Below are 27,721 nucleotides of genomic sequence, written 5' to 3' on the forward strand. Positions count from 1 at the left end.
GGGGGGGGGAGGGGCAAAGCAAACTTTTTCCAACAATTCCTTAACTTTTTCATTATTTTCTAAATTTTTCATTTTTCCGAGCGTGAGCAGGGGAGCATTTGCCCTCCCCCATCAAATTAACAGCAATATGGCTTAGCACCTCTTTTTCCTTTTTTCCCCTTTTTTCTCCCCCCCCCCCTTTTTCCTTTTTTTTCGTTTCCCGGGGGGGGGGGCAACTGCTCCCCTTTCCCCCCTCTCTACGCCCATGATCTCGAGTAGGGCGTACAGTTACCTGATGTTGACGGTTTAGGTCAGGGGCTACTCTACATTTTTGAGACAACAGAGAATACATTAATTGTTTAAAATTTATATACATTTTTTTGGTTCTCGCTATACCTGGATTCCGTTTCTTAACGCACGTAAAAAGTGTGTCCACGTCCGCATGTATACACCTTATTTTGTATCTACTGCCTGAAATTTCACAGTTTGATGTAATAGTCCATTTTTTTAAAGGCCTTGGCATGCATTTTTCTTGGGAACAATTTTGTGCAACTTTCTACTCCTCTTAAATTTGTGAAAACTATTTGACCTGCCTTTTGGTTAATATATATATTGAAAATTGTACTTCTTTAAACATTCAATATTGTCCATGCTTTTCCTGACAAATGAGGGCGCTGTTGCCGTGATGTCATTTCAGGAAGACACTGTCAAGTTTAGGGGTTTTCTGTTCAAATTGTGAACCCCAAATTTGTTCATTGAAAACATTTGTGAGAACACTTTGCTCATTGGCCTACTGTCATGTATACTGAAATAAAAAAACAGCGAATCAAAAAAAGAAAGAAAATTTACGACACCAAAATATCCGAAATTCTTGCAACTTGTGGTGCTGGGAATAGCTGTATAACAGTGAGCTTTCTACCCGAAATGACATCACACTTGTGCTCATGAATATGGAAATTGGCATTTAAGCATAAAAACCAAAAAGGCTCCAAAATGCCCTGAAGAAAGGCACAAAAATGTTAGTTGAAAATAAGGCTAAATTGAACACAAAGGTGATTTTCAAGGACTTGATTAAACACTTTACATTACATGCCCCTTTAAGCAAGGGCGGATCCAGGGGGGGGGGCCAAAGGGGGCCATGGCCCCCCCAAAACGAAACCAATTTTTTTTTTATGTGACATCGCAAAAAAGGCAGGCAATGAGTACACCACCATCTTTTCCTCAAAAAAACATTGGTTAAAGTGGTCAGAAATTGCCTCAGATCGCACCACAGAGCATCTAGAATCCAAAAAATTTTCGGGGCCCTTAAGCGGGCCCCGAACCCCAAGCCGTAATTTTTTGGACCCACTTTTTTGGAGGACCAAAATTTGTTTTGGCCCCCCAAAATTGTGTTCTGGATCCGCCCTTGCCTTTAAGCAAGGTTTCCGAAACTGAAATGGGTAGGTACTTTTCAGGCTGGGTAATTGCAAGTGACGTTGCTTGAATACCAACGTAAACAGGGTGGCCCACATTTTTTTAAACACTTTTTCAGACGCAGATTTCTCAAAATTTATTGGGGAGACATAGAATAAAGCCTAAATTAAGAAATGACAGTCGCAGTCGCTACATAGTTATTAAGTCGCTGCGGCGAGTTAATCACACTTATTAAAAGAGAAATACATCCCTGTAAAAAATGGACTTGCCCCTTGCAAGAGAGCTGGATACACACGTTCTGAAAGAGAGATGAGCTACCCGTGCTCCCGGGCCGGTCACACTGACCTAAGGCTTGCCACCAATCCATCTTGTCAGGCAGCAAGATGTAACAGGCGTCTTGCCATGCCAACCAGCCGGAAAGGACAGCTGGCCGTCAGCTAGCTAAGTTTGGAATGCTCCAAGCCAAGACTAGGGTTCAGTAGCTTCTCATTCACTTGACTATCACGGCGAAATTTGCTCCGTGCTCTTTCAAAGGTCCCGCCTGTTTCAGTTTGTCTAGTATATCCGATTCGTAAGTGTGACGTCATTCCAACTTGACCATGCGTACTGCTCACAGTGGTGTAGCATTTGAACCAATGGAACCAGAAGTAAGTGCAACTTGACCGCTATGTGATCAGTGGTGCGTGCACGTGTATGGTAAGACTATGGAGCTTTATAGCCCCATGGTATGACGAAGTCACTGCACACACAGCCAAGAACCGAACACTTCGCCCAAACCATGGAGGACACACCCCACACAGACGTGTTGATTACTCGATGCTTAGGGACACAAGGACTTTAAAAACGAACAAATCCAATTTCCATTCGGTCTATTGTCATACACGGTGACCAACGCGTCGTTTGAGACAACAGTCGCGCGCCAAGGAAAAGGACGCAAAAACACTTTTGGTAATAATCAAGTTCAAAGGTTTTGTGCTCCCATTTCTAAATTGCAACGGCTGAAACTTTGACACATGAAATTCGTTAATAATTGAAATATTGTGCATTTTTATTTCAAAGCATTACTTAATTTTGACGTTATTTACATTTTTATGCTAACGACCTTTTACCGGGAACCCTGCCTTAAACGAGCGCTTATGCGGCATGTTAAATCATAACGTCCTTAATTTTGCTGATAATAAACTTAGCTTTACGTACCCAATTCAGTGGGTCGTTAGCGCACTTGAAACATATTCTGTTACATTAATATTACATGCTAACACCCTTTTGCTGGAAAAAATAATGAAAAACCTCCTCCCGTCTGAAGTTGCATACTGTTAATTACGTCAGAATGACGCAGCTCCTTGAGACAAAAATAATGTATATCAAATGAAAGATATTTCAATGCTCTATCGATTACCCGAATAATCCAAATTTGCCCCTTGCCGGCGACCCATTTTTCGCCCTAGCGACCTTCTTCCACGCACCCGAACTGTTGCAATAAATAATAATAATAATAATAAAATAACCGTATTTATATAGCGCTGGGGGAGAATGCAACCAAATACAGGTAAATGAAGTATATATGAACATTATGAGACCCATTATGTAGCACCTTTTTGCTAGGTGCTGTGGCGCATATTACTGCCACTGCCAGAAACACCGGGGCAAACCCCTTCTCTTAGCGACAAGTGTTACTGGGATCTTTAACGTGCATTACACAACACACGGGACCTACGGCTTTACCCGAAGGACGAAGCAATAATGGTAAAGTGTCTTGCTCAAGAGCACAAGCACCATGTTCTAGCCTTCTTCCCACGATCAGGATTCGAACCCGTGTACCACGATCGAACACCGTAACCATTGGACCAGAGCGCCCCGTTGTTCTAGTACAGGCGCCAACAAGCGATTCTATTGCAGAAGCCAAGATTTCAGGTCAGTGCATGCTTTCTAGTCTTTCTAGCCTTAATTACTGGTAAAATGGATATCGTTCCTAGAGGTCAAGTTCAAGTAATTCACCTGGAATTTGTTTTTCTTAAAAAAATCAATAATTGTCCAAGTTGGCTTGTGATCTAATTATGTTGCGTAGATACGTTTGATAAGCAGGCGAAAGGCCTAGGCTGGGTGGAAGTACCAGTGCAAAATAGGAGCCAAAACTACGCACATAATTTTCCTTCATGTTTGTTTCATGTTACAATTTTTTTTGTAAAGGAACAGCACTTGTTTCAAGACTTCATCTTTGCTGATAAAATCATGTTTAAAGGGAATGTACATCATTGGCTTTTGCTGTAATTTTCAGAAATGAACTATTGGAGGGGTTAGTATAATAGATCAAATATTGTTACACTGACATTTTTGAAGTTTTGTGTTCGAAAAGGTTGGAAAAACCAAGAAAAACAAAAAAGTTCAAGTAGTCTGGTTCCCAGACTCCACAAAAGATAAAATGGATCAATTTATAGATGATGGAAAATTGTAAGGCAAGGGAACCAGTCTAGCTGGCCTGCACCCGTTCATGAACATGTAACCAATAGCAAACAAAATTTGGACTGAAAAAATGGTAAATTTGGAGCAGTAGTTGAAAAAAAGTTAGGTTTTTCCAACGGTGGTCGGCCAACCACTGTTGGAAATGTATACAAAAATACCATTTTCTTGAAAATGACTTCACACCAGGTGCCATAATTTTACAAGATGCTTGAGACTGTCATTTACCAACATCCTAGTAAGGTATTTTGTAAAAACTTGGTAGTTTTGTTTTTCGATGTTTGCAAATGTTGTATATTCCCTTTAATGTCGCTTCACACTTCTAATGGGTTAATATCAAAAAAAAAAATGACAGACTGCAATGAACTAGATATCCTTCAGATATCACAATATCAATTTTTTTTATTTAAACAAGGTCTGATGAATACTTTTTCTAGATATGAAAACCAAGTTATTCTCAAATAAACGCATCTGTAACCGAAATAGAATGGACGGATGAAAATTCTGCCTGTGAATTGTTTTCTCTCTTTTTTTAAGACAAACTTTTATTATTTATTTAAACAGTGAACAACCAAAAAAGTCACTTGCTACCTTTAATTTACAGTTAAAGCTTTTGTGTTAACAATAATGTACAATTTTAGAACATTGGTGAATTGACATTCAAGTTAAAAAAAAATTAAATGTGTGAAATAATGGACGGATATTAACAAATCCAGAACAGCTAACCCTTTTAAATTTACAATCACAATTTTTACAAAGCTCAGAAAAATCAGATGCTTTCTCACGGCCTCATTGAAGTATACACAGAAATGGTCTCATATTGAGGTTTGGACGGATTAATAATCAAAACTATAGAGAAACAACTGCTTAGACGTACAAGATATTTACAAGATGAACAATATTTTCCTCCATTCAGATCGGATTAAATGCATTTCATCGGAAAACAAATGGGATGTATAAAGTAAAATTGTGTCAAAATAAAGTTGTCTGAAAAATTGAAATTCTGAGACCAATCACGGCATGTCTCTTATCAAAAACCTGAAGTTGCCTTTCATGGAAGTAGCAGAGTTGTAATGACTCGAGTCAATGACTCGACTCGAGTCCGACTCGAGTCACATTTTTTGGCGACTCGACTCGACTCGAGTCCCGACGGGTAAATGACTCGACTCGACTCGAGTCACTGCGAGCAAATGACTCGACTCGACTCGAGTCCCTCATCAGAATGACTCGACTCGACTCAAGGAAGGCTAATAAGACTCGAGTCCCAAAATAAAAGCAAAACTTACTTGCGAAAAATATTTGCAATGACTTACGCTGCGCCGTTCGTGTTGCCAGTTTTTGTTCACGTCACGTTAATGTTCGCGAATAATGCACGTTTATATACAGCGGCAGTCTGTTTCCTTCCTCCATAATGAAACAACAAACATACACTGTGTCGCGGACTCCCACCTTGTGGTTCTATAGCATGTAATGCTAAACCCGGAACCAGACTTAAAACGCATTTCTCAATCCGTGGTTTCATCATTGGTTTCGGGCGATTTTGAAGTTCTTGGTGGAACGCTGGCTAAATTCATGTCCCGATTTCACACACAAAAATGGATACGGACGGGCCCACCTTTAAATAATCAGAAACATATTTGTATAATGCAATTAGGTTTTAACGTTGTCAGCGATCAGCGAACAACAAAATCTAGACCCGAACCCAAACTAGTTATAAGACCGAAGTTTCACATCTTCTTATCTGTGACGTGAGCTAGCAATGGAAACTGTTGGTTGGGTACCATACAGCATACTTTATGTCTTTGGATTACCGTAATAGACTGGTGCCTTGTATTCTTTCTCTCTTGTGTTTGTTGCTTTTTATTGTAATTTAGTGTTCAAATATTTGTGACTCGAATTGACTCGAGCTAAATACTTGACTCGACTCGACTCGACTCGACCACACTCTGTGACTCGACTCGACTCGACTCGACCTTGTTGACCTAATGACTCGACTCGACTCGAGTCACTTCTTTAAAATGACTCGACTCGACTCGAGTCACAAAAATCAGTGACTCGTTACAACTCTGGGAAGTAGCTTGATTATGTAACCACCTTTATCGGTTTGACTGCTGGAAAAATCAAGACATACAATCGGAGAATTCCTTTAGTATTCGAAATATCATTTTCAGAGGTTTTGAAAGATAAGTGACCCTCGGATATCAAAATATTCTGTCATGGTTTTGTTTCCTAATTTTGTGACCTTTCTTTGAGAGCAGGATTCGGCAGTGAATGCCACACCTCCCAACCCTTCAAAATCCAACTGCATGTTTTGTTGGATTCTGTTGGAGTGAGGACTGCACTAATAACTGATTATGCTTTAGGCCAAAAAAAAAAGTCTCCGGTTTCTGGTATGCGCGCGCGTCGACGTAGCCATGCGCGTCGGCAAAATGAAAAAGTTTTTTTTTCAATACAAGATGATGTTTCAAAACCGCCAAACTCACTGGTTTGACTGGAATTCTGCTGCTGCACAATTTTAACGTGTTTTTAGATGGGGTTATGATCGAGAATAAGATTTATGTGGCCTCTCTGGACTCCCATATATTTGCACTAAGTTTAGTCGGGCACCATTTGCAGTCATCAGCGGACATTTGAAGCCAAAAAAAAAAAAAAACAGGTAAAAAAAAAAATAAAAGCCGCGTCGCCGCACCACTTTTGGGGCAAGCTCCATACCAGAAACCGGAGACTTTTTTTTGTTGGCCTTACATGGGGTCGGGCATACCACCATAATCAAGTCCAACAGTTTGGGTGTTGAGTTTACCATATGGTGTTGGATTTTGCAGGAGTGAGGAAGGATCCTAGAAAATCATTCAAGGGGTTAGGGTTCATATAGATCTCCCTATATGCGTTGTACTGTTCAGATTCAATCTTTCAAAATAGACGCATCTGGGGACAACAGCAGCTAATCCACCTGTGGGTTGTTCCGGAACAGATACTCCGCCTGCACAAAGGAAATTGAAACAAAGATTAATCACGGTCGGTAAATAAATCCACCGTCAAAAATAGAGAGAGGGGAAATCCTGACCCAGCACCAGTATTAGCTCCAGGTATTTATGAGATACAATGTTGAAGCAGATGACTTTGACTGGAAGGATTACCAGGCATAGAGAGTTAAGCATAAGGCTAAAACTCTTTACCCTACCAATAAAGGATTCAACTTGGCATTATTTTAAAAGTAATATCCTGAATTGACAGAAGTACTTCCAGGAAAGAGGTTTAAAATAATCCTTCTGCCAAAAAAGAACCAAATGTAATTTCATTGATGAAATATGCTGTAATATCTGTAGGAAAGATGGGAACAGGTAACTGCTGCTATATTGGATTTAAACCAGTCAGCTGACCCCAAGGTCAGTGGTTCAGTTACAAGACATCTTCAGGAGGTTGTCCCACCCACTAAACCTTGTGAAATGTTTTCTCACTAGCTCTTGGGCAGCAACGAGTATACAGTGCACTTAACATAACTCGGGTGAACGTTAACGCCCAATGTTATAACCTATTTCAGTCTAAAACATCCCCCACCTCACGCCAACAATAATAGCGCCCTCATGCGGTCACGGGGAAGAGCCATCTTTATGCCTCACTGTCCTTTTTTAAATACCCACGGTTCCACGGTCGCACTGTTAATTACAGTACACCTTTGAATAGGGAAAGGGGTCCAAATCACGCTACCAAGTGCTGTCTATCAATTTGCGGTGGTATAGTCAGAAAACTGTCACTTGAGCTTGCTGACAAGTCTTGTCGACAGGATGAATGATTATTCATGCCCTGCTGGCCAGCTAAACTCACTGTAAGGATTTTATTAGACAAACTACAGAGGACCTATTTTTATGCTAGGATTTCAGGGTCAATAGTTCAACCCTTTTTAAAGGGGAAGGGGGAACTTGTGAAATAGCATTTTTTTTTGGCCGAAAATGTTGGAGTAGTTAAACAAATAAAAGTTATAGTCCATCATTTGCAGCCATCCGAAAAGTAACTGGCGTAATTATTGTTGAAAAACAAACTTAATTGAAAGATAGTAAGGGAACCTGTGAAACTCCCTGTGAAATTATTCTTTCTGGCAAGCTGTCATTTTGAAGTAATCAACGAAAGAAGGCCTTTCCAACGGTGCGTCTTAAGACGCACCGCAGGAAAATTTAAATTAGTAGTTTGTTTTGTTATTCGGCGAAGCGCGCGCAAGCATTGGCACATCGCACACGCGCGCGCGGTTGCTATAATTCAGTGCGCGACGTCGCATATAGCTGCAATTCAAAACAATTCAAAACATGATTCAGCAACTTTTGATTTGAAATTGAGATCCTAGAATGCTGTTTTTCTTGGAATATACAGCTGAACCTTAGCTGAAACTTCATCAGGTTAGTTGTTCAGTACCCTTCATTAGATTTTGAGCACTTTTGTTGCTTCAAACGAACAAAATGCACAAATTACAAATGATGGACTATATCTTTAAGCAAACTGGACTTTATTTTAGGGCACAATGCCACAGTGGAGTGAGTGTGCTGTTGTTCCACAGAGATATGCATGGCTGGACCTCTTGTACATTCAATTTTACTGAATTAAAATAACACAAAACACCTCGCAGATTGCTGCCGAATGCAGAGGGTTTACATTGAGATTTCTTACCAGGAAGTCGATGGCATCATCTGGCCTGGCTTTACAGCACTCAATCAGTCCCTGGGTCAAGGACGGCATGACATGCTTCATCAGGTAGTTACGCAGTGGAATGGACTGGTTCTCTAGCTGCTCTGTCTCCTGACGTTTGACCTCCTCAAGTCTCTCCGCCTGAGGGCAAAAAAAGAAGAAGTTAGAACAGAATGTTGCAATTGAAGGACTTATAATCAAGAAATAAGTCACAGAGCCTGACAGCTTAAATACTGGAGCTTTGTGCATGAGTAACCTATCAACTGTGAAGAAGATTGAGAGAATAAGGGTAGTGGAGCACTGCTGCGTCTGTTCACCTATGCTCAGATAAAGTCTCTGATTGGTTTGTGCACATTCGAACTAGTAGTTTGTGTACTCGTGCACATGTATTGTCCTTCCCACACTTGTCTGGATTCAATTTAATTTATGTTCCCCAAACGCAGCCAGTCCACTACAATAGCAGCTGAGCTACTTTCAGCAGTAAATGCTATCGAAACTTGGGTCCAAGAAATTCTGAGCATATCTCATGCATAGTGCTGAAAGTGAGCCCTCAGGTTCGCTTCGGGTTCAGTTCGGGTCAGCAATTTTTATCCGAACATTGGTTCAGTTCCAGTTTGGCGGCAAATCAGAACATCAAATTGAGTTCTTGCGGGACTATACCTCAGGTTCGGTTCGTTTCGGTTTTGCAATTTTTATTCGAACATTGGTTCAGCTCGAATTTGGCAGCAGATTAGAACATCAAATTGAGTTGCTGTGTGACGATACCTGATAATCGTCTTTGTGCGTAATAAACCTTTTAGGAGCCCTTAATTTGTAGGAATCATTCCCGAGCCAGAATAAACCTGGTTATGCCACACTGCCGCTGCCTTACCACGCGAATAAAAACAAAATCATGTTTTTTACGTGCTCGAAGTGCAAAATGTTTCGGAGAGTTGAGTTCCGTATGTAAAAAACATGTCCGTATAGCCCATTTTGTCTTACCAAAAACACATCTCAACAATTTTGACATCAAAAACCATCAGAAAATTTACCCCTTTCATATTTTTTTTCTTTCACATTGATGGAGATTGAGAGCATAAGAAGCGTTGGCAAACCAAGTTGGTACTGTTTGCCTAAAATATCCTTCTGTTTTAATTAGAAGTAAAATTTGATAATTTTATGGTGCAAGTTTAGATTATTTTGATTGCACTGTTAAAAATACGCGACACTAAAAATTGCGTTTCTCAATATCCAAACTGAACAATTCAGTTCGGTTCGGAGTGCTATGTTCGACAAATTTTAGTTCTGTTCGGTGGTTCGGCTGTAGCTCTACTCACACACTTGCACTGGCATGATTAAAGCATGTGTAAAGCTAAAGTATGTTCAGAATTTCATTGGCCTGAAAGCCGATATTGTCTAGGCTGGATTTGATTGGTACCCTTCACTGCCGCCACAGTAGCTTGGCTGAACTCACCCATTCCTTCTCTCTCTGATCTCTGAGTGCTGACTCCTCTGCCTCCTGCCTCTCTCGTTCCTCTTTCTCCTCCTGCTCCTTCTTGAGTCGTTTCTCCGTCTCGGTGCGCTCCATCTCCTCGACTTCATCTGAGGTGGGACCGTAGTTGCGGGGCTCCCCCATGATCTTGACGATCTGCTCCACGATGGTGGCGTTGTTGGGGTCCACCTCCTTGGTCATGTCTGGATTCAGGGAGAAGACATGAACAAGTTCAATCAAGGACCATTGATCAAGGACCAAGGACTAGTTTATTCATGATGTTACTTACACCTGCCAATTGATAGTAACATGCAAATTTCACTAGCCAAACACTGGTCCAAATGTCACCCAAACTTCTTGGTCCTGGTTCCCTGCTGTGTGTTATGATGCACACGGCCATTGGTAACCAGTGATGCAACCATCCTCATTAGGCTGGTCACAAATAATAAGTTAGACTAGCCCAACCTTCATTGACAAACCAGCATTTGATCAGAGTTAAATGAACTACGGTATATACGAATAAAACATGGTTTGAGGGTTGACAGTCGATATTAGCTGCCCGAGGTATTGGAAGTTGAAGAACTAGTTCCCGAGGCGAAAATCCCAAACTCTAAACCGTGTTTCATTTGTTTTGCTATACCTCATATACATTCACAAAAATTTCATGAAGTTATGCATATGTTTCTTCTCGGCAAAAATGTTATTGTGTCCCATCTTTTCATGTAGCTGCTGCATGCTGCTAGCTAGGGCGATGTTCGCGCGTGCGCACTACCCCCGTGCGCTAGTTATAGGGTTGCTTCGTAAAGTGCATGCCTAGTAGACTAGCGCACTGGTAACCAATCCGTTACTTACGCCGTGCGTATTTAACTTGTGCATTAAACCTCGCGTGCGCACTTGGTTAACTGCAAAACTACCAGCTGACACATGATGGTGAATGGACCAGTGAGAACTCGGCTCTCGATCATGAATATGTATGAGGTATAGTAATTAATTATAGTTCCAAATTTTTCCCAACATGACCAGGGCCCATTTCACAGGGCTGCCAAGCACAGAAATTTGCAAAGTACAGATCTATACAAATCTTCCTCAGCAAAGACAGGTTACCAGCCAAAATGGCATACTTGCATATGACTGATTCTCCACTGATATTGGATTAGCAACATTGTTTGTTTACGAAATTGGGCCCTAAACATATTATATATAATTTCTTAGCAAAGTGCGTATACAAAATTTAAATCTTAATTCAATCCATTTTACAGCAATTACTCACCGATATGTTCAGGGTGGATCTCCAGTTCGTCAAAGTAGTTAAGCACGGTGGTGTCCTCCTCATTGACTGCCCGGTACTCCGTCAGCCGTCGGATCAACCCTTCTTCATTGTTGTGGGTACCAGCCACCGTATTCTCAGGGAGGTTCATGACTCGCTTCTTCAAGAAGTCGTCCGGTGCTTCCAAGGAGGCCACTAGCTCCGGCATGGTGGTCTTGTCATAGATGGGCACCTTGCTATTCTCATCTTGCTCCTCTTCATCCTCAGCTGTTGAAAAACAAAGATGAAAAGATCAATAGTTTCATTTTTTCTTTGCAAAAGTGAACACTGAACTTCATTGAGCACAAACAAACGTGTACGTTTTTTAAACAGTTAATGCCGGTGGACGTGTAAACACGATCTGGCAATGTATATTCGCAGGGCAGGGTGACGGTTAAATCGTCAAGCTTTCCCCTAGTCTCCGGCGGTGGATGTGTATACATGTCAGTGGTCCTCATTGTTTTTGTACACACCGTGTGTTGAACTTGAACTTGGCTGCACTACAGGGCCTGTAGTTGTAGCAAATATCTCTCCGTGGCGGGACCTCAGAGTGTTGCAAAATATGAAGTTACGGTGAGAAGTATTGTACAAAAATTGCAAAGGACTCTCATGAGTTAGTGTTAGTTGTGTTTGACTTATTTTTGAAATTTGGCCAATATATCTTGTCTTTTTCAAAATTATGTTTTTCAGCCAAAAATATTCCCGGCGTCAAGTGGTAACAAAAAATGGGGTTGGAGTTCCATTGGTGATAAAGTGGCTGGTAATGATTGATAAAAGATGCTTTGTTGCAATTAATTTTGTTTTCCTACCAAGAAATAAGGTGCCATTGCCCCTTAGTGAATTATCGCTTGCACAAAATATTGTAAAGAAAAGGTAAAGCGCTGTTGGTAGCTAACCACTATGTTAGTGATATGCGTACATTCTGAGCACATTTTGTCCACATTAAGTTTTCACCCTTGCTCACCAGTTACACAAATGTATCCAGTAACAGCACAAAGAAATAAAATAATTCTCAGTACACTTGAACAAGTTGGTATTAGGAGGGAACACTTCAAAAAGATTCATGGCCCAATCTAGATGAGTAGTAATGCTGGATTTTTAGTTACATTAACCTTTTAGCACTTATTCCCACTGGTGAATTCTGATATGATTGGTGTGTACCCCAAACAAATAATAACTTATTGAAAATCTAATTCCATGAGGTATGCAGAATCGATCAATAACTGCCAAGTCTCAATCCCTCTCCACCCCATCCTCCCCCTTCCTCACCCAATCCCCTACCCCGTCCACACCCATACCCTCCCCTTCCTCACCCCATCTCCTACCCTTTCCTCACCCTTTACCCCTCCCCCACCCCAACCCTTACCACCCATCCCCTACCCCTTCCTCACCCATCCCTACCCCTTCCTCACCATGCATCCCCTACCACTTCCACACCCCTCCCCCACCCCATCCACTACCCCTTCCTCACCCCATCTTCCACCCAACCCACTACCCCTTCCTCACCCCATCCCCACTCCACCCACTACCCCTTCCTCACCCCATCTTCCACCCCACCCACTACCCCTTCCTCACCCTATCCCCCACCCCACCCACTACCCCTTCCTTACCTCATCCCCTCCCCTAGATCCTTACCGGCAAAGAGTTCCTTAGCCTGCTCCATAGTCTTAGGGAAGCCGTCCAGGATAAAGCCTTGGTTCTGGCACGGCATGGAATGAAGCTTGTCCCGGTAAAAGCGAAGGATGTACTGGTCCTCGATGCGACCTAAGAAATAGTTACAAGAAAAAAAAACAACCAGAATGATATAAATCTTGCCATTAAGTCAAACTCTGCTACAAAATTGTGTACATATAATACATCGCTTCATTCAGATCGTCTCCAGAGGGTTGAAATTCGACACAGAAACATCCAAAATAAATTTACACTAGCAATTTGTTAAAACCGTCAATTATTTTTGCTGACTGAGAATTCAAAGGTCTACAGTACCATCTTTGACTGAGCAAATTGCCTTTCTGTTTGGCAAATAGAGTAAACGGTTGAAAATGTTTACAGTTTGACCATAATTTTGCCTTCTGAGTTTCTATAATTGAAATACTTAAAAAGGGATAAGCCGAAAGAAGTAATATTTCCATAATGGATATAAAAAAGAATTCAAGCGCATGAACAGATTCATCCATTTTGCTAGGTGTGAAGACATTCACTGGAAATGCTGGACTAGTCCTTGTTTTCAAGCAAGGTTTGAATTAGACCAGTGTTGTTGTCGAGTGCATCATAAGTAAATCAAAAGTCCATTCACAAGTCCAGTCACAAGTAACAAGGGATGAACAATAACAATGGAATGCCTTTGTCAAAGCTTATTTGAACAGCTTGAGATTGAAATTGGGACTGGAAGACTAGTGACGGACTAGCAGGGCCTTGTGATAGACTTGCAGGGACTTGTGATGGACTCGAAAACAACTCTGAATTAGACCGGACACCCGCCCTCAAAACACATATGTATATGAGGACAGGCAACGGCCTCGTGCTTCGGACATCTTATTGGTTGCTGTGCGCTGTGACAATTTTTCATACCTGTAGATCTCAATGGTTGAGCCACCATGCACACACAGAATTGAGATGTAGGCAATACGCACAAGTGTGTATCCAGTTTGATATTCAAATTAGGTTGACCCCTACATCAAAGGTCAACCTGACAATCAATGCGATCGCCGGTATCAGACTTTAAATGGCTGACTACAACAGTCTGCCATTTTGAGTCTGTGTTCAGACGTGGTTTGGATGAGATGCCGAGGGGAGAATGTGAAAATAGACAGGGCGTAACTAGAGGTTAACCCAGAGGTTTTGACAATCCTGAGTTGGCTTCTAGCGCCTCTAGTGTTCACGCACGGCTCCAATAGACTTACCGTTATTGGATTCCTTGCTCTCCATGATGGCTTCCAGTAACTCCTGGTCCTCTTGTGCCTTGCCGTCATCATCTTCGTTCTCATCAGCGTCTGCTCTGGCTGCACTCTTCTCCTGTTGTTGAAATAAGTCTTGAAGGAGTGAATCTTAGAATGTTGTTTCTTAAAAAGGCCAGGGACTTAAAATCCTATCCACATGTCAGCTAGGATTCAAACTCAGTTCACAGAGGAAGGTGAAGAAAGTGCCAACCTAACTTCCCAGCAGGTTGTTTTAAAGCTATAGTCCATCATTTGCAGCCATCCGAAAAGTAACTGGCGTAATTATTGTTGAAAAACAAACTTGGTTGAAAGATAGTAAGGGAACTAAACTCCCTGTGAAAGTATTCTTTCTGGGAAGCTGTCATTTTGAAGTAATCAACGAAAGAAGGCATTTCCAACGGTGATTCTTAAGAAGCACCGTAGGAAAATTTAAATTAGTAGTTCGTTTTGTTATTCAGCGCAGCGCGCACAAGTATTGGAATGACGCACACGCGCGCGCGGTTGTTATAATTCGTCGGATCAGTGCGCGACGTCGCGTATAGCTGCAATTCAAAACAATTCAAAACATGATTCAGTAACTTTTGATTTGAAATTGAGATCTTAGAATGCTGTTTTTCTCGGAATGTACAGCTGAAGCTTAGCTGAAACTTCATCAGGTTAGTTGCTCAGTATCCTTCATTAGATTTTGAACTCTTTTGTTGCTTCAAACGAACAAAATGCACAAATTACAAATGATGGACTGTAGCTTTAAATAGTCAACGATTACACTTTACTTATGATTTTTTTTTTTACATATTTAAATTTGATCTTATTATTGGACTTCAAGCAAGTATTGCACATGATCAGGCACGTACACTGAGTGACGAAACAACACTTGGTGACGAGTTCCACTAAGAAATAAAAAAAAACAAGTCAGGTGTGTTTACAAACACAAATGCCCCGCAACGGTGACAGTTCCCATGACATAACACCACTCTTTTAACATCAACTTACATGTACCTTGGTCACATGGAACATTCATTGACAGCATTAGTGTCTTCTGTAGGTTTTATATGAATTAATCCCTAATCCCTATAATCTCAGAATAAATACATGATTTTTATTGTTTTAGCCACTGTGAACTTGACCCTTGACCTTTTGGCCCCAAATTCAATAGGCTTCTTAGGATTACCAAGAACAATCCACAAACCAAATTTGAAGTTCATATGTTAAGTATTTCTCAAGTTATCGCGCTGACAAGATTTCTATTGTTTTAGCCACTGTGAACTTGACCCTTGACCTTTTGGCCCCAAATGCAATAGGCTTCTTAGGATTGCCAAGAACAATCCACAAACCAAATTTGAAGTTCACATGTAAAGTATTTCTCAAGTTATCGTGCTGACAAGATTTCTATTGTTTTAGCCACTGTGAACTTGACCTTAGGCCTTTTGGCCCCAAATGCAAAAGGCTTCTTAGGATTGCCAAAAACAATCCACAAACCAAATTTGAAGTTCACATGTAAAGTATTTCTCAAGTTATCGCGCTGACAAGATTTCTATTGTTTTAGCGACTGTGAACTTGACCTTTGGCTTTTTGGCCCCAAATGCAAAAGGCTTCTTAGGATTACCAAGAACAATCCACAAACCAAATTTGAAGTTCATATGTAAAGTATTTCTCAAGTTATCGCGCTGACAAGATTTCTATTGTTTTAGCCACTGTGAACTTGACCTTTGGCCTTTTGGCCCCAAATGCAAAAGGCTTCTTAGGATTACCAAGAACAATCCACAAACCAAATTTGAAGTTCATATGTTAAGTATTTCTCAAGTTATCGCGCTGACAAGATTTGTCCGGACACACACACACACCCACCCACCCACACACCCACCCACACACCCACCCACACACCCACCCACACACCCACCCACACACCCACCCACGGAAGGACAAGGCGGAAACAGTATGCCCCTTCGGCTTCGCCGCGGGGCATAAAAACTGACAAAGTTTTGCTTAAAAAGTCAGGGAAAGTGGCCAGGAAATGCCTCAGATTGCACCACAGAGCATCTAGAATCCAAAATGTTTCAGGGCACTTAAGCAGGCCAAACTGATGATTAAGGTATCTGCTCCCAGTTGACACTTACCAGAACTTCAATAGCTTCATCGATGACATCTTTAATCTTGATGTGGTGCAGTTTATAATGCTTGCACAGCGCAGCCACCACACAGGTTTTGCCGACTGCAGGGGGGCCCAGGACACAACCACGCATCGGCTGGAAAACAAAAAAAATATCACCGAACGACAATTAAGAAAACTGCTTGTGGGAAAATATCTCACTGAGGAGGCAGCTACCCTGAGATAGTGCTTTGTGACAGCAAGATATTTCGCTGTAGTTATCGGTTGTTCCAAAAATAACAAAAATGACTCATCAAAGTATACCCAATCCCATTTGGTTTTATAAACAGTACTAAATGTGCAAGAAAGTATGTAAAGTCTGTCCCGAGCAAATGTGGCCCATCAGGCTGGCGTTTATCTCCTGTTTCAGTAGCATGAAACGACTGAGAATATTTATATTTCCCCTGGATTGAATGCCAGTCCATTGCAGGTTACTCCCCAGCTAATGCCGGTACCCATTTATACTCCTGGGTGGAGAGAGGCAAGTGGGGGTGAAGTGGCTTGCCCAAGGACACAATGTAGGGTCAGCAGCTGGACTTTCACAGTACCTGAGTCGGTAATTCTTGTACATTCAGAGCTATACACTGAACAAATTAAAAATTAGACTCGCACATAAGACTCGCGCAAATAAGTTACAGGCTTGAGCAAATTCATACAAAAAGGTTGCCATGCAAAAAAAAAAGGTTGTCAAAAAAAAAAAAAAAAAAAAAAAAAAAAAAAAAATTAGAAGCCGTTCTTGAGGTGGAACAACGTCCGCACGCATTCTTAAAGACGATTCGCACGCACATGTTGCTAACCCTTTTGGTCAAAGGAACCCAGAGTGCGTGTGTATTACCTGAACGTGACTCACGCCAGCCTGGTACCACCTCAGAAAACAGCTGTTGCTGAATTAGTCTATAGTTAGCTAGTGAACACTAACAAACCAACATTGATGCATGAAAGTCTGTTCAGGACTTACCAGAAGACCCCTCGTAGCCTTGAACTCTTGGATGATCTGAGGAATGTTCTCAATGATGCCTCTCTCCGACACCCAGCGGATGTTCATATTCTCCTTGGTGTACACGCCGTCCATCCGAAGATTAGTCAACAGCATGTCAAAGTCTTGTTGCTAGAAATCAACAAAATACAACGTATATTGCATGAATAAAATACTAAAGGCCTTTACACACTAACATCTCACCTACATGGGTTGAAATTAACACAGATCCACTATTAGCAGAATCAGGTTGGATCAGCAAGGCATATTGTTCACACTATTACCAATTCATACATGGATCAGCAGTAATGTATTTACATGGGTAGAGCCTCTCAACCCCCGTTCCGTTCAGCGTTGACTTATCTTAATCTTGTACTATGCTGGACCATTGTAGAACCCAAGTTGGATTCTTGCCTGCGTGAATGGGGTAGCCATTTCTTGGGGTTTGGTCAACCCAGGTCCGACACAGAGATTTTGGATAACGTGAAAGGCCCTTAAGGCAGAGGGGCATAAATTCTTGAAAGTTGTGCCAAAAATTTGACTAAAGAAAATGCACTTCCTCCCCTATCAAAAACCTCCTTGCTAACCATATGTGACGAATGAAATGAAAAAAAAAACACACCCAAAACACTGCGTATAAATAATCCAGAATAAAACAAAATTTTGCACAGCACACATTTTTTTCCAGCTAGATTTTGAAAAAAAGAAGAAGTGAAAAGCATGAAACAAAGTGAAATTAAGACCGGTGAAAGACATATTTCCATATAATTAGCAAACAGAGGTAGAAAAATAACAAAACCTATTTTACAATTTGATATTATTCCCATACTGTAAATGTTTTGAATCTGGAATAGACATAAGATGTCATGCTTTGTTTACATGTGCACTTTTCTATGGGACCCAGTAGGGACGAGAGCAATCAAGCTCCCATAAGAAAAGCGCACATGTAAACAAAACGTGACTTCATTATGTCTTACCGGGCCTATTGTAGTATGTAAATAAAGCGAAGGTACTAAAATCACTTTCAGTTCACTCTGAAAGAGTGTATCACTCATGATACATATATGGCCTGAATTAATATTCATCCTCAACATGTTCCTGAAGATAAGTAGGAATCCATTGACAAACTCACCGAAAGCCCCTTGCTGAGCAGTGCATCCTCCTTGGTGATGTGTTTGACTTTGCCGTTACCGAGATTGGTGCTTATGCACTGGGTACACAGAAACAAAACCAGATTGTCAATTAATGATCATTTTCAACCAGTTCTTACTTTGAATTACCATTAATAATGGGTCTACGAAAGAAACTTCTAAAACAACTTAAATATGCCTTTTCCATGCATATCTAAGTTTTACCTCAAAAATAGATGTGTTTTTTTTTCAATTGCTATTTTCTTAACAATAAATAACAGTTATTCACTTTTGAATGAGACATTGAATGAAAAACTCCACTGACAATTAGTTAAGTTGTTTCTTCACAAAATTCACATTATTAGCTGCCAGGCAATAATTTGGTTCTCGCATGGCAAGTCTACTTGCGCACAAAATGAAAGCCGTTTTTCAGAGGGTTGCAGATGCCCAAAATCGGAATAAAGTAATTCTTTCATTATAACAACACAACACACAAGTTGAAAATTTGTTGAGAGAAAAAAAAATCCATTTTTGAAGAGCACGGGGTGTGCAACTTTAAGCATAATCTGGACTGATCATGAGGAAAAACAGTAATTTGAGACAGGTTGACATGCCTGTGATTGACACAAATGCTCGTCCGTCTACTGTCCATGAAAAACAGAGGATTTACTGTTTTAGTGGCAATTAGGCCTTTAAAATAAGAAAATTCTCTTAAGTTCTCTGCATGTCAACAATTATTTATTTTTTACATTAATACAGACGTTGCAATTCAGTCACTTTCTATTATATTTGGGGGGGGGGGGGTCTCAAAACAACTTGAAATAATGATTACATTACCTTGACAATCTCCTCCAGTGAGTTCTGAGAATCGTCTACAGCCAGTAAGTATCTGGTCTTAGGTCTTGCATCGGCAATGTTTTGGATGACACTGAACGGAGAAAAATGAAGATAAAAAGACCCAATCATTCTTAGACTCCTTACCACTAACACTAAGTATGATAAAGACCACCTCTAAAGTTAGAATGTTTGTTTCTTGTCCTGCCATTTCTTTTTAAATGCATGTGGGAACACTGGTCGTTACCTACTGATTTAATTAGAAAAACCTTGCTCAAAGGAAAGATGGTGATGGTAACAAATACCCTGTGAAATTTAAGATTTTGAGCATTTGTAGCTTCAAAGGAAAAATATGCACGGAAAGCAAATGATCCTATGTATCTTTAAAGGGAATTAATGTACATTTGCTTTTGCTGCAGTTTTCAGAAATAAATGAATTTGGAGGATAAGTATGTTATAGCAAGTATTGTTCAACTGACTTGTTTCACGTTTTTGACTTGTTTCACGTTTTTGGCTTGTAGATGCTGGAAAAACATAGAAAACCAATCATGTTCTTGTAGTCTGGTTCCCTGACCCCACTTAGGATGAAACAGAGCAATGTGTAGACTTTAGGGAATTGTAAGGTCAAAGAATCAGTCTAGCAGGCTTGTACCCCTTTACAGGTGTGTAATCAATTGCAAAGAAAATGCGGAATAGCTAAATATGAAAAAGTAGGAGCAGTTTTTGAAAAAGCCAGTTTTTTTCCAACGCTGGTCGGCCGACCAGCTTTGGAAAAATACAGTTTTTCTTGAAAATGTCAGCACATCAGGAGCCACGATTTTACACGGCTTTAGACTGTCGTTCCCTAACAATTCAGTATGGTATTTCGTGATAATTTGATCATTTCGGTTTTTGATGTATGCAAATGTTGTATTTTCTCTTTAAAGGAGTAGTGAATTTTCAGAGGATGAGAGAAAAAACTGCGACGAGCTATGGGGGAGCCAACATTCTGTCAGGGGAAATATTGTTGTATTAGTTTTTTTTTAAATGAGTTCTTGAAATTATTCATTCAAATCAATACAAAAGTGATGTGAAATGTGCACTCACCCAGCCAGATCTTTGACATGGATAGTGGGCAGGATGTTCATGCCATTGCCAAAGCACTGAAGGGCTTCAATTTCACCATGCCAAGCCGCCTACAAAGGAAACAAAAGAGTAACATTTGTATTTTTGGGCTAAGAATTAATAATTAGAATTAAAAGTTGGTCTGCAACTCATAAATTAAATAAAACAATAATTTGATTCTCATTCTATTTTTGCAGCACAAAGAGCCCAAAAAATTGAATTGAATTTGCTGTATGACCCCAACAGTCTTTACTTCATTTGCTCTGTTAAAAAGTAATTACTTTAAAAAGTAGAATCAACTTCATTATGATTGAGATGTAAAACTTGTTTCACACTGCAACACATTTTTTGTGTGGATTACGTACGACAAACTTGAGTGTCTTTAATATACAAGACAGATTTGAAATTTGTAACAACTTGAAGTTACATCTGACCACTGGATTACACAACATCCACAATAAAAAAACCCACATTGACTAATGTATGTTTGACTCACCTTGTACAAATAGTGGAATATATTCTCCCCTCCGCCATAGGTTAGCCCAGAGGCAATGACGTAGGTCACAAACTTAGCTTTGTTCTGGAAGAAAAAGAAATTGAAAAATTCAGCATGGAAAGCAAGTATTCCAGATGCTAAACCGTTCACTTTTCTGATTGCAAAGTTTTTTTTAAGTTGACGACAATAGAAAATCCACTATTTTCTGCCTTTACCACCGACATGCAAATTCGGCAAACAGAGGATACAACTAATGAATAATTTAACTTGTGGTGTAGTAAAACTAGTCTCCCGAGGTGGTTGGAATGCTCCATGGATCACCGAGGGAGGCTAGTTTTACTACACCACGAGATAAAGCAGTCAATATTTGTTTTATAATGTTGCAACCCAACAGACTCTACTTGTTGAGAGATGACTGATTAAATCAACCCAATCCAATAAAAAAAGTACTTCTACTTCAGTGTGAAATTAGCTGAAAATTCACTCACTTTTTTTCCATATTACCCCTTCATAAAATGTTAGAGCCAAACTCTTCAGTCCGCATTAACAATACACGCAATTCACACACCTGTATGCATGTGCACACAGACATCCAGTTGCTACATTGGTAGCAACAAGTACTTTTTCAGCCATTGTATGGTCTTTTGGGCCATTTGGGCCATTGTATAGTCTTTTTGGCTGTGCAAGGCAAGATGGTAAAACTAGCCGATACCATGTGATGCACTCTCGGCCAATCAAGATACAGAATCTGTGGGTGATCCGTATGTCTAATGGTATCGCCACAAAATGATTCGATTCTAAAATATTTATGATATGATGCAACGGCTCAAAACGCAAATTCAACTTACGACAATTTATAAGGGGGAACCAGATATTTTACATCAAGGGTTTTTATCATCTGGCCCTCAATCAACTGTTGAAAAAACAAACAAACAACCCAACAAACAAAAAACAAACCTAAAAAAAACCAAATAAATGAGTCTGGCACTCACCGTCTTCCCCAACTTGATGACCAGCTTCTCAGCGCTGATGTGGGCCTTGAAGTTGGAGTGCGGCTTCCTCCGTCTGTAATCCTCCTCGGTAAATGGAATCTCAGTGTCGTCCTAGCAAAAACAAACAAAATAAAGGGAGCAAGGAAAAAACAAAAATTATTCAAATTACCATTCTGTGTGAGTTTCCAAACTATACAGAAGACACCTATGTGTACATGTCAGTCAACTCTACTGAACCAAATAACATGACAGGCTTTACAAAGTTTTTGACCACATAAGATCTTGATGTTTGAAGTGTTATTACTGGTGTTTTCATATACTTTTGTCAGTGATCAGCTGCAAAAATGCACTGAAGGCTGAGATCCACACTACTCGTAAATATTTGACAGTCTGTGGAAAACAGTTTTAAATGAGGTGGCAAAAGACAAAAAATAGTGAAATCGGTCCCAATGTGGACACAACATGTCATCATCAATTACGTAATCAGCAAGCAAAAAGGTCTCTTCTGATTGGTCACAATCTGGGGACCATCTGTCTGTATCTGTATCTGTATGGTTACGTTGCAGAAACCTATTCAGGCATTATCGCAACGGAGTTTATACTCAAGGCACTGGAAGTTATGTCTATTATTAGATGAATGAAGTACATGAGAAATATGAGACCCATTATGTAGCACCTTATAAGGGCTTACAAGGTGCTGCGGCCACTGCCAGGACACCGGGGCCAACCCCTTCTCTTAGCGACAAGTGTTACTGGGTTCTTTAACGTGCATTATACAACACACGGGACCTACGGCTTTACGTCCCATCCGAAGGACGAAGCAAGAATGGTTAAGTGCCTTGCTTAAGGGCACAAGTGTCCGCTGGCGGGCTCGAACCCACGTCACTGTTGCCTCTGAAACACCAGAACATGAGTCCGGTGCTCTTAACCGCTAGGCCGTGACACTCCACTTCACCATCAGATGTTTTTCATGTATACTTTATTGCAAGATCTGGATGCAATTGATTGGCATTCACTTACTGGATCTACTGGCTTGCTCTTGGCCCATGTCATGATGCTGGAGATCAGGACAAACATCTTGGGGGATTCAAATCGCTCCAGCTCTGCATGCAATGCTGTCAAAATACAAACATACTTAACATTTAGAAAATGGATAATCCAAAATAATCAGAATTTCAAAATAATAAACCCTACCAAATTTATACAAACAATTCCAAACTCCTTTAAATGTCTTTTAAAGGGAATATACAACATTTGCAAACATCGAAAAACAAAACTACCATTTTTTTTTATGAAATACTTTATTAGGATGTTGGTAAATGACAGTCCGAAGCATCCTGTAAAATTATGGCACCATGTGTGAAGTCATTTTCAAGAAAAGTGGTATTTTGTATAAATTTCCAATGGTGGTCGGCCGACCACCGTTGGAAAAACCTAACTATTTTTCAACTACTGCTCCAAATTTACCAATTTTTTTTCAGTCCAAATTTTGTTTGCTATTGGTTACATGTTCATGAACGGGTGCAGGCCAGTTAGACTGGTTCCATTATCTTACAATTTTCCGGCATCTATAAATGATCCATTTTATCTTTAGTGGAGTCAGGGAGCCAGACTACTTGAAATTTTTGGTTTTCTTCGTTTTTGAAATCATGCACTAAAAGAAACACGTCTTTGTTTTGTTGGTACCTGCTATGATTTTGCATATATAGGAACAATTCTGAAAGAAAGAAAAATCATGAAATGTTGATTTCGGCCAACGAGTGACGAACATTTTTGAAACTCGGTACATGCATAGAGCAACTCATCATTAACACACCCAAGAAATTTCATGACTATAGGTCAAAGGGTTTAGGAATTATGGCTAATTAATTATTCATATGTATGAATGGTAATTCTGCTCTGTGTACACAACATATATGGGAAAATTCAGTTTTCACGGCGCATAGCGCCAAAAAATTTTGTGACCGTGGTCCGATTTTTATATTTTTGGTATCAAAAGATGCGCAAGGCTCGAGGCTAAAAAGTCACAACAGCTCGGGTCGCGATTTTTTTTTTAAAGCTACCGCGGAAAAAGGTGAGGGGGGGGGGGCCGGATTCCGCCCCCCCCCGGCCTTTTTAGGGTTAAGGAGCCCGTGAGCACACTGAAAGGCACGCTTGCCTCAACCCTCAGGGTTGAAACAATAGAAATCTCCATGCGTGCCCAACCACATGCACATCAACGCTGAGAAACAATGCTTTCAAAGAGGTTAGCACAATTGTCTTCCATACTTAGCACAATTTTTCTGCTGACTGTTACCAAGCACCATGAAATTGGGCCCAGGAATCGAAATATCTTGTGATTTTGATAACGACACACTGATTAGACCTTTTACCTGAAACGGCCCAGGAGGCTTCGTCTATCTGACTAGGATCCTCATTGATGTCGTAGACTACCACGTCACATTCTGCAAGATGCTCCAACATCTGTTCCTTCTCTGGAAACTGCAGTGGAGGTGGGAGGCAAAGGAGGGGGGGGGGGATTGAAGGCATATGTTAAAAGGCTTCAGATGAAGAATGCAAAATTCTCCCCCAATAATTTTCACGTTAGATTGTAGATTTTCTAATAATACTGAATGACATGTCAAATCAGGAGTTTGTTCACAAAACATTTTTTTTTAAAATCTCACTCATGTCAACAACCAAAACTAAATGTGTATTTGACTTTTATGGATCATAAAAAAAATGTTTAATATTAGGCTTTGCCCTTCACTAATGTGTACTCAGTGTGTTACCTCCCGAGTGAAAGTTGGAAAAAATCACTCAGGTGGGACTCGAACCCACAACCTCCTGCTTTCTAGTGCAGACATCTTACCACTCGACCACTGAGCTTGCGGGATCGGTTGGCTGGCTCAAATCGTATGTAGCAGCGGGCACCCAACATAAAAAATGTTGGTAAAAAGGAATTTACAACATATTATTTGGGTTAGAACCTTTGGTTAACTTCAGTGCAAACAATTCAAAAAAAGTTTGTTTTGGACAATCAGACTAACAAAAACTCACACTGATGATCTCTTGTACCCAAGCAGGTTTGGGTTTGTTGGGGTTCTTGAGTGAGCCAATAATGTGGTAGGTGCCCTCCTTGGGTGGACCAACAACATCACTCTTGACTGAAGCATCGTCTTCCTCCTCTTCTTCGATTTCTTCAAGTGACGCACCGACGATGCAGTTGGACAGGTACTACAAAGGAAAAAATACAGATAAGAATAAACAAACATTTTGTTGTAACGCTCACCATTACAGAGGGAGTGAGTTCCAGCATCTAGGTCCTGCTACAGAAAAAGCCTCGTCACCTGCGTGGTTAGCCCCACTTGTGTGGCCTCAGTATTGCTCCGCTGTATGTTAGGCCACATGTCTGGTCTCCCAACCTACTGAGGAGTTTAGTCCGAAACTGGCGCATATGGACTCCAGAAAGGTGTCTAAATTTCTCGAAAAGTTTGAAGAAAGATTACCTAATCTACCAGGAGGGTAAAAAATGAGACATCACAGAAAACAACTGTATGCAGTGGTAAAAAAAATGGCAAAAAAAGTGCGCTAGTTTAGGACTAAACTCCTCAGTAGGTCACAAAACCAGACGTGTGGCCGAACGTACAGCGCAGCTAGTCTTACTAACTGGCAGTGTTGTAGTACTCGTACTCGGTACTCGTACTTGAGTACCACTCGAGTACTTTTTGGGAGTACTCATACTTGTATTCGTGCTCGAATGTCAAAGTACTCCTACTCGAAATGACGGTACTTGTATACGGGCAGCAAAGTACTCGTACTCGACATGTCAAAATCGTACTCGATCATCAAAGTACTCGCAGTCGAATAGCAGTACTCGGGGGGAAATGGTATAGCTTGACTTTATATACCACGGCCTTATTTTATCGATACTTTCAGTTTGAATGGTGGATTGGCTTGTGGAGAAATTTAAGTTTCCTGATTTTCCTCTGTGCACGTCCGGACAAACACATTTAACAGCTAGCCACGAGTGGGTCTGTATATCGGTCTGACTGGGCCTGGGCCAATTAGGCACAATGAACCATTTGCCGTATGGCCGTATTCGGAAATACAAGTACTCGTACTCGTAAGTACAGTGCTGGTACTCGTACTCGGAAGTACAAGTACTCGTACTCAGAGACCTATTCTCGGGGGATGCACCAGTGACTGTTTCATGACATGGCGTGGTACAAGAGTAGGCCTGCAACATGCATAGTGCGCCTTGTCATGAAACAGTCGCTGGTGTGGAGAAGCCAGTAGGTGCTTTCAAAGGTATTTTTGTCAAGTATTGCATTTATTTTTGGCAACTTTTGTGGTGAACTTTTGTGGTGGAAAATGAAACATTGAGAATGCTTCTGTAGTGGGGCGCTAGTACGACAGACCAAAATCCCAAATGTAAAAAAAAGTGGTTCTAGCGCCCCAGTTAGTGGGGCTACTGCGTGGTTGAATGTACGTGGTATTTTAAAGTTTTGCTCCAGTCTGAGCGGAGGCTCTGACTGAGCGGATGAAAAAAGTGGCGTCAGGATGCATCATTCTTTTCTTCGGATTAGTCATCTAATGTAGAAATGAGATGGCCAGCTAGGGCAAATTTGATATTAAAGTGAAAAAGACAAGAATATTCTTTAATGATGATTTCAATTTTACCTGTTTTTGTTATATTTTATTTATTTTTTAATTTAAATTAAAGAAAATAATTAAGTACAAGAACTAAAATAATGTTCAAAAGTAAGATGTAAATTTGCGATAGAACCCAAAAATGACTGCGATCATTCTGCGCGCGTGCTCGTTTCAAGTGTTAAGATGTCTCAGTGCGGAAAGGGCATATTTTTCATCATTTTTGCCGAAAACAGACAGAATCCACCGATGTTTGTTGGGTGCACATAACGTGGGTATGTCATGAGGTATTGTACGGAGTTTAGGGGCAAACTGTGCAGCGGTTCTGTGGAAAAAAGCTTGGTTGGGATGGACGTTTTTGTACTTAATTAGTGTTTTGTGCTGACAACAATTTTGCGGGGTTCTGAACCTATGACTGGCTCCACTACGTGGAGCCTCATAGTTCTAGGAGAAGACGTTGGTATGAGTCCAGTCAATCACATGAATCAGGAGGAGGTTTTGTGCTGCCTTTTTCAGATGTCTAATTTTTGTGAAATTTCATGTCGAAATTTTGATACGCAAATGGTGCAAATGAATCTGGAAATTCACGAAAAATAGACATCTGAAAAAGGCAGCACTCATTCTGATTAGCCTGAGGGTGAGTACGCTTCTAAACTAAAGCAAAAACAAACTACAAACTAAGCCTAAATGTGAAAATCAAAATTTGAGAAAGTTCGACATGTTTTTGTACATGGTGGAAATGTGGCCTTTATTAAAGAAGGAAATCCAGTAAATTGGCCACATTTATGGGGCTAATTCAGCCATTGCCAAGAACTCCAAACAGCAACTTGAACCTGAACTTCAGCTTTCGGTCAAAATGGAAAGCTTTTTGTGACGGTGACACTTACTTTCCCAATATTCTTGCCGTGATAACAATCAACGTGGTTAACAAATATACGCTTGCTGCCAATCTTTCCTCCTGTTGTTTCTGACTCCTCTTCTGCCATTTTCCCAGCTAAAATTCGTGTTAAAATTCAACAAATTCTGCTTTCGCACGGTGGTAGTTGTGTCTTCTGCAGGTTGTGTACTTGTCGCTATGAACGTCACGTGACCATAACACGACTACGCTTTAGGCTAATGAGGGCGCTATGTAATTTAATTTTTTGGGCTCGCTGCACTGTGGG

The 27,721-nt window shown here is 40.6% G+C and overlaps 1 protein-coding gene across 1 annotated transcript; it reads right to left on the minus strand.

The window, feature by feature from the left end:
- Positions 1-6,598: 6,598 nt before the first annotated feature.
- On the minus strand, positions 6,599-27,656 carry LOC119743055 (adenylate kinase 7-like). The gene is made up of 17 exons (XM_038219390.1): positions 27,446-27,656; positions 24,966-25,142; positions 24,299-24,407; positions 22,947-23,041; positions 21,927-22,037; positions 20,935-21,018; positions 20,421-20,509; positions 19,338-19,428; positions 18,503-18,580; positions 17,353-17,502; positions 16,363-16,491; positions 14,210-14,321; positions 12,942-13,070; positions 11,271-11,534; positions 9,983-10,203; positions 8,512-8,670; positions 6,599-6,832 (listed from the first exon to the last, which is right to left on the minus strand). Exons 1-17 carry the CDS (start codon positions 27,542-27,544, stop codon positions 6,794-6,796), a joined length of 2,136 nt encoding a protein of 711 aa, XP_038075318.1. The 5' UTR covers positions 27,545-27,656; the 3' UTR covers positions 6,599-6,793.
- Between the last annotated feature and the right edge of the window lie 65 nt (positions 27,657-27,721).

Source organism: Patiria miniata, unplaced genomic scaffold, assembly GCF_015706575.1.
Source record: "Patiria miniata isolate m_02_andy unplaced genomic scaffold, ASM1570657v1 HiC_scaffold_6, whole genome shotgun sequence".
NCBI lineage: Eukaryota > Metazoa > Echinodermata > Asteroidea > Valvatida > Asterinidae > Patiria > Patiria miniata.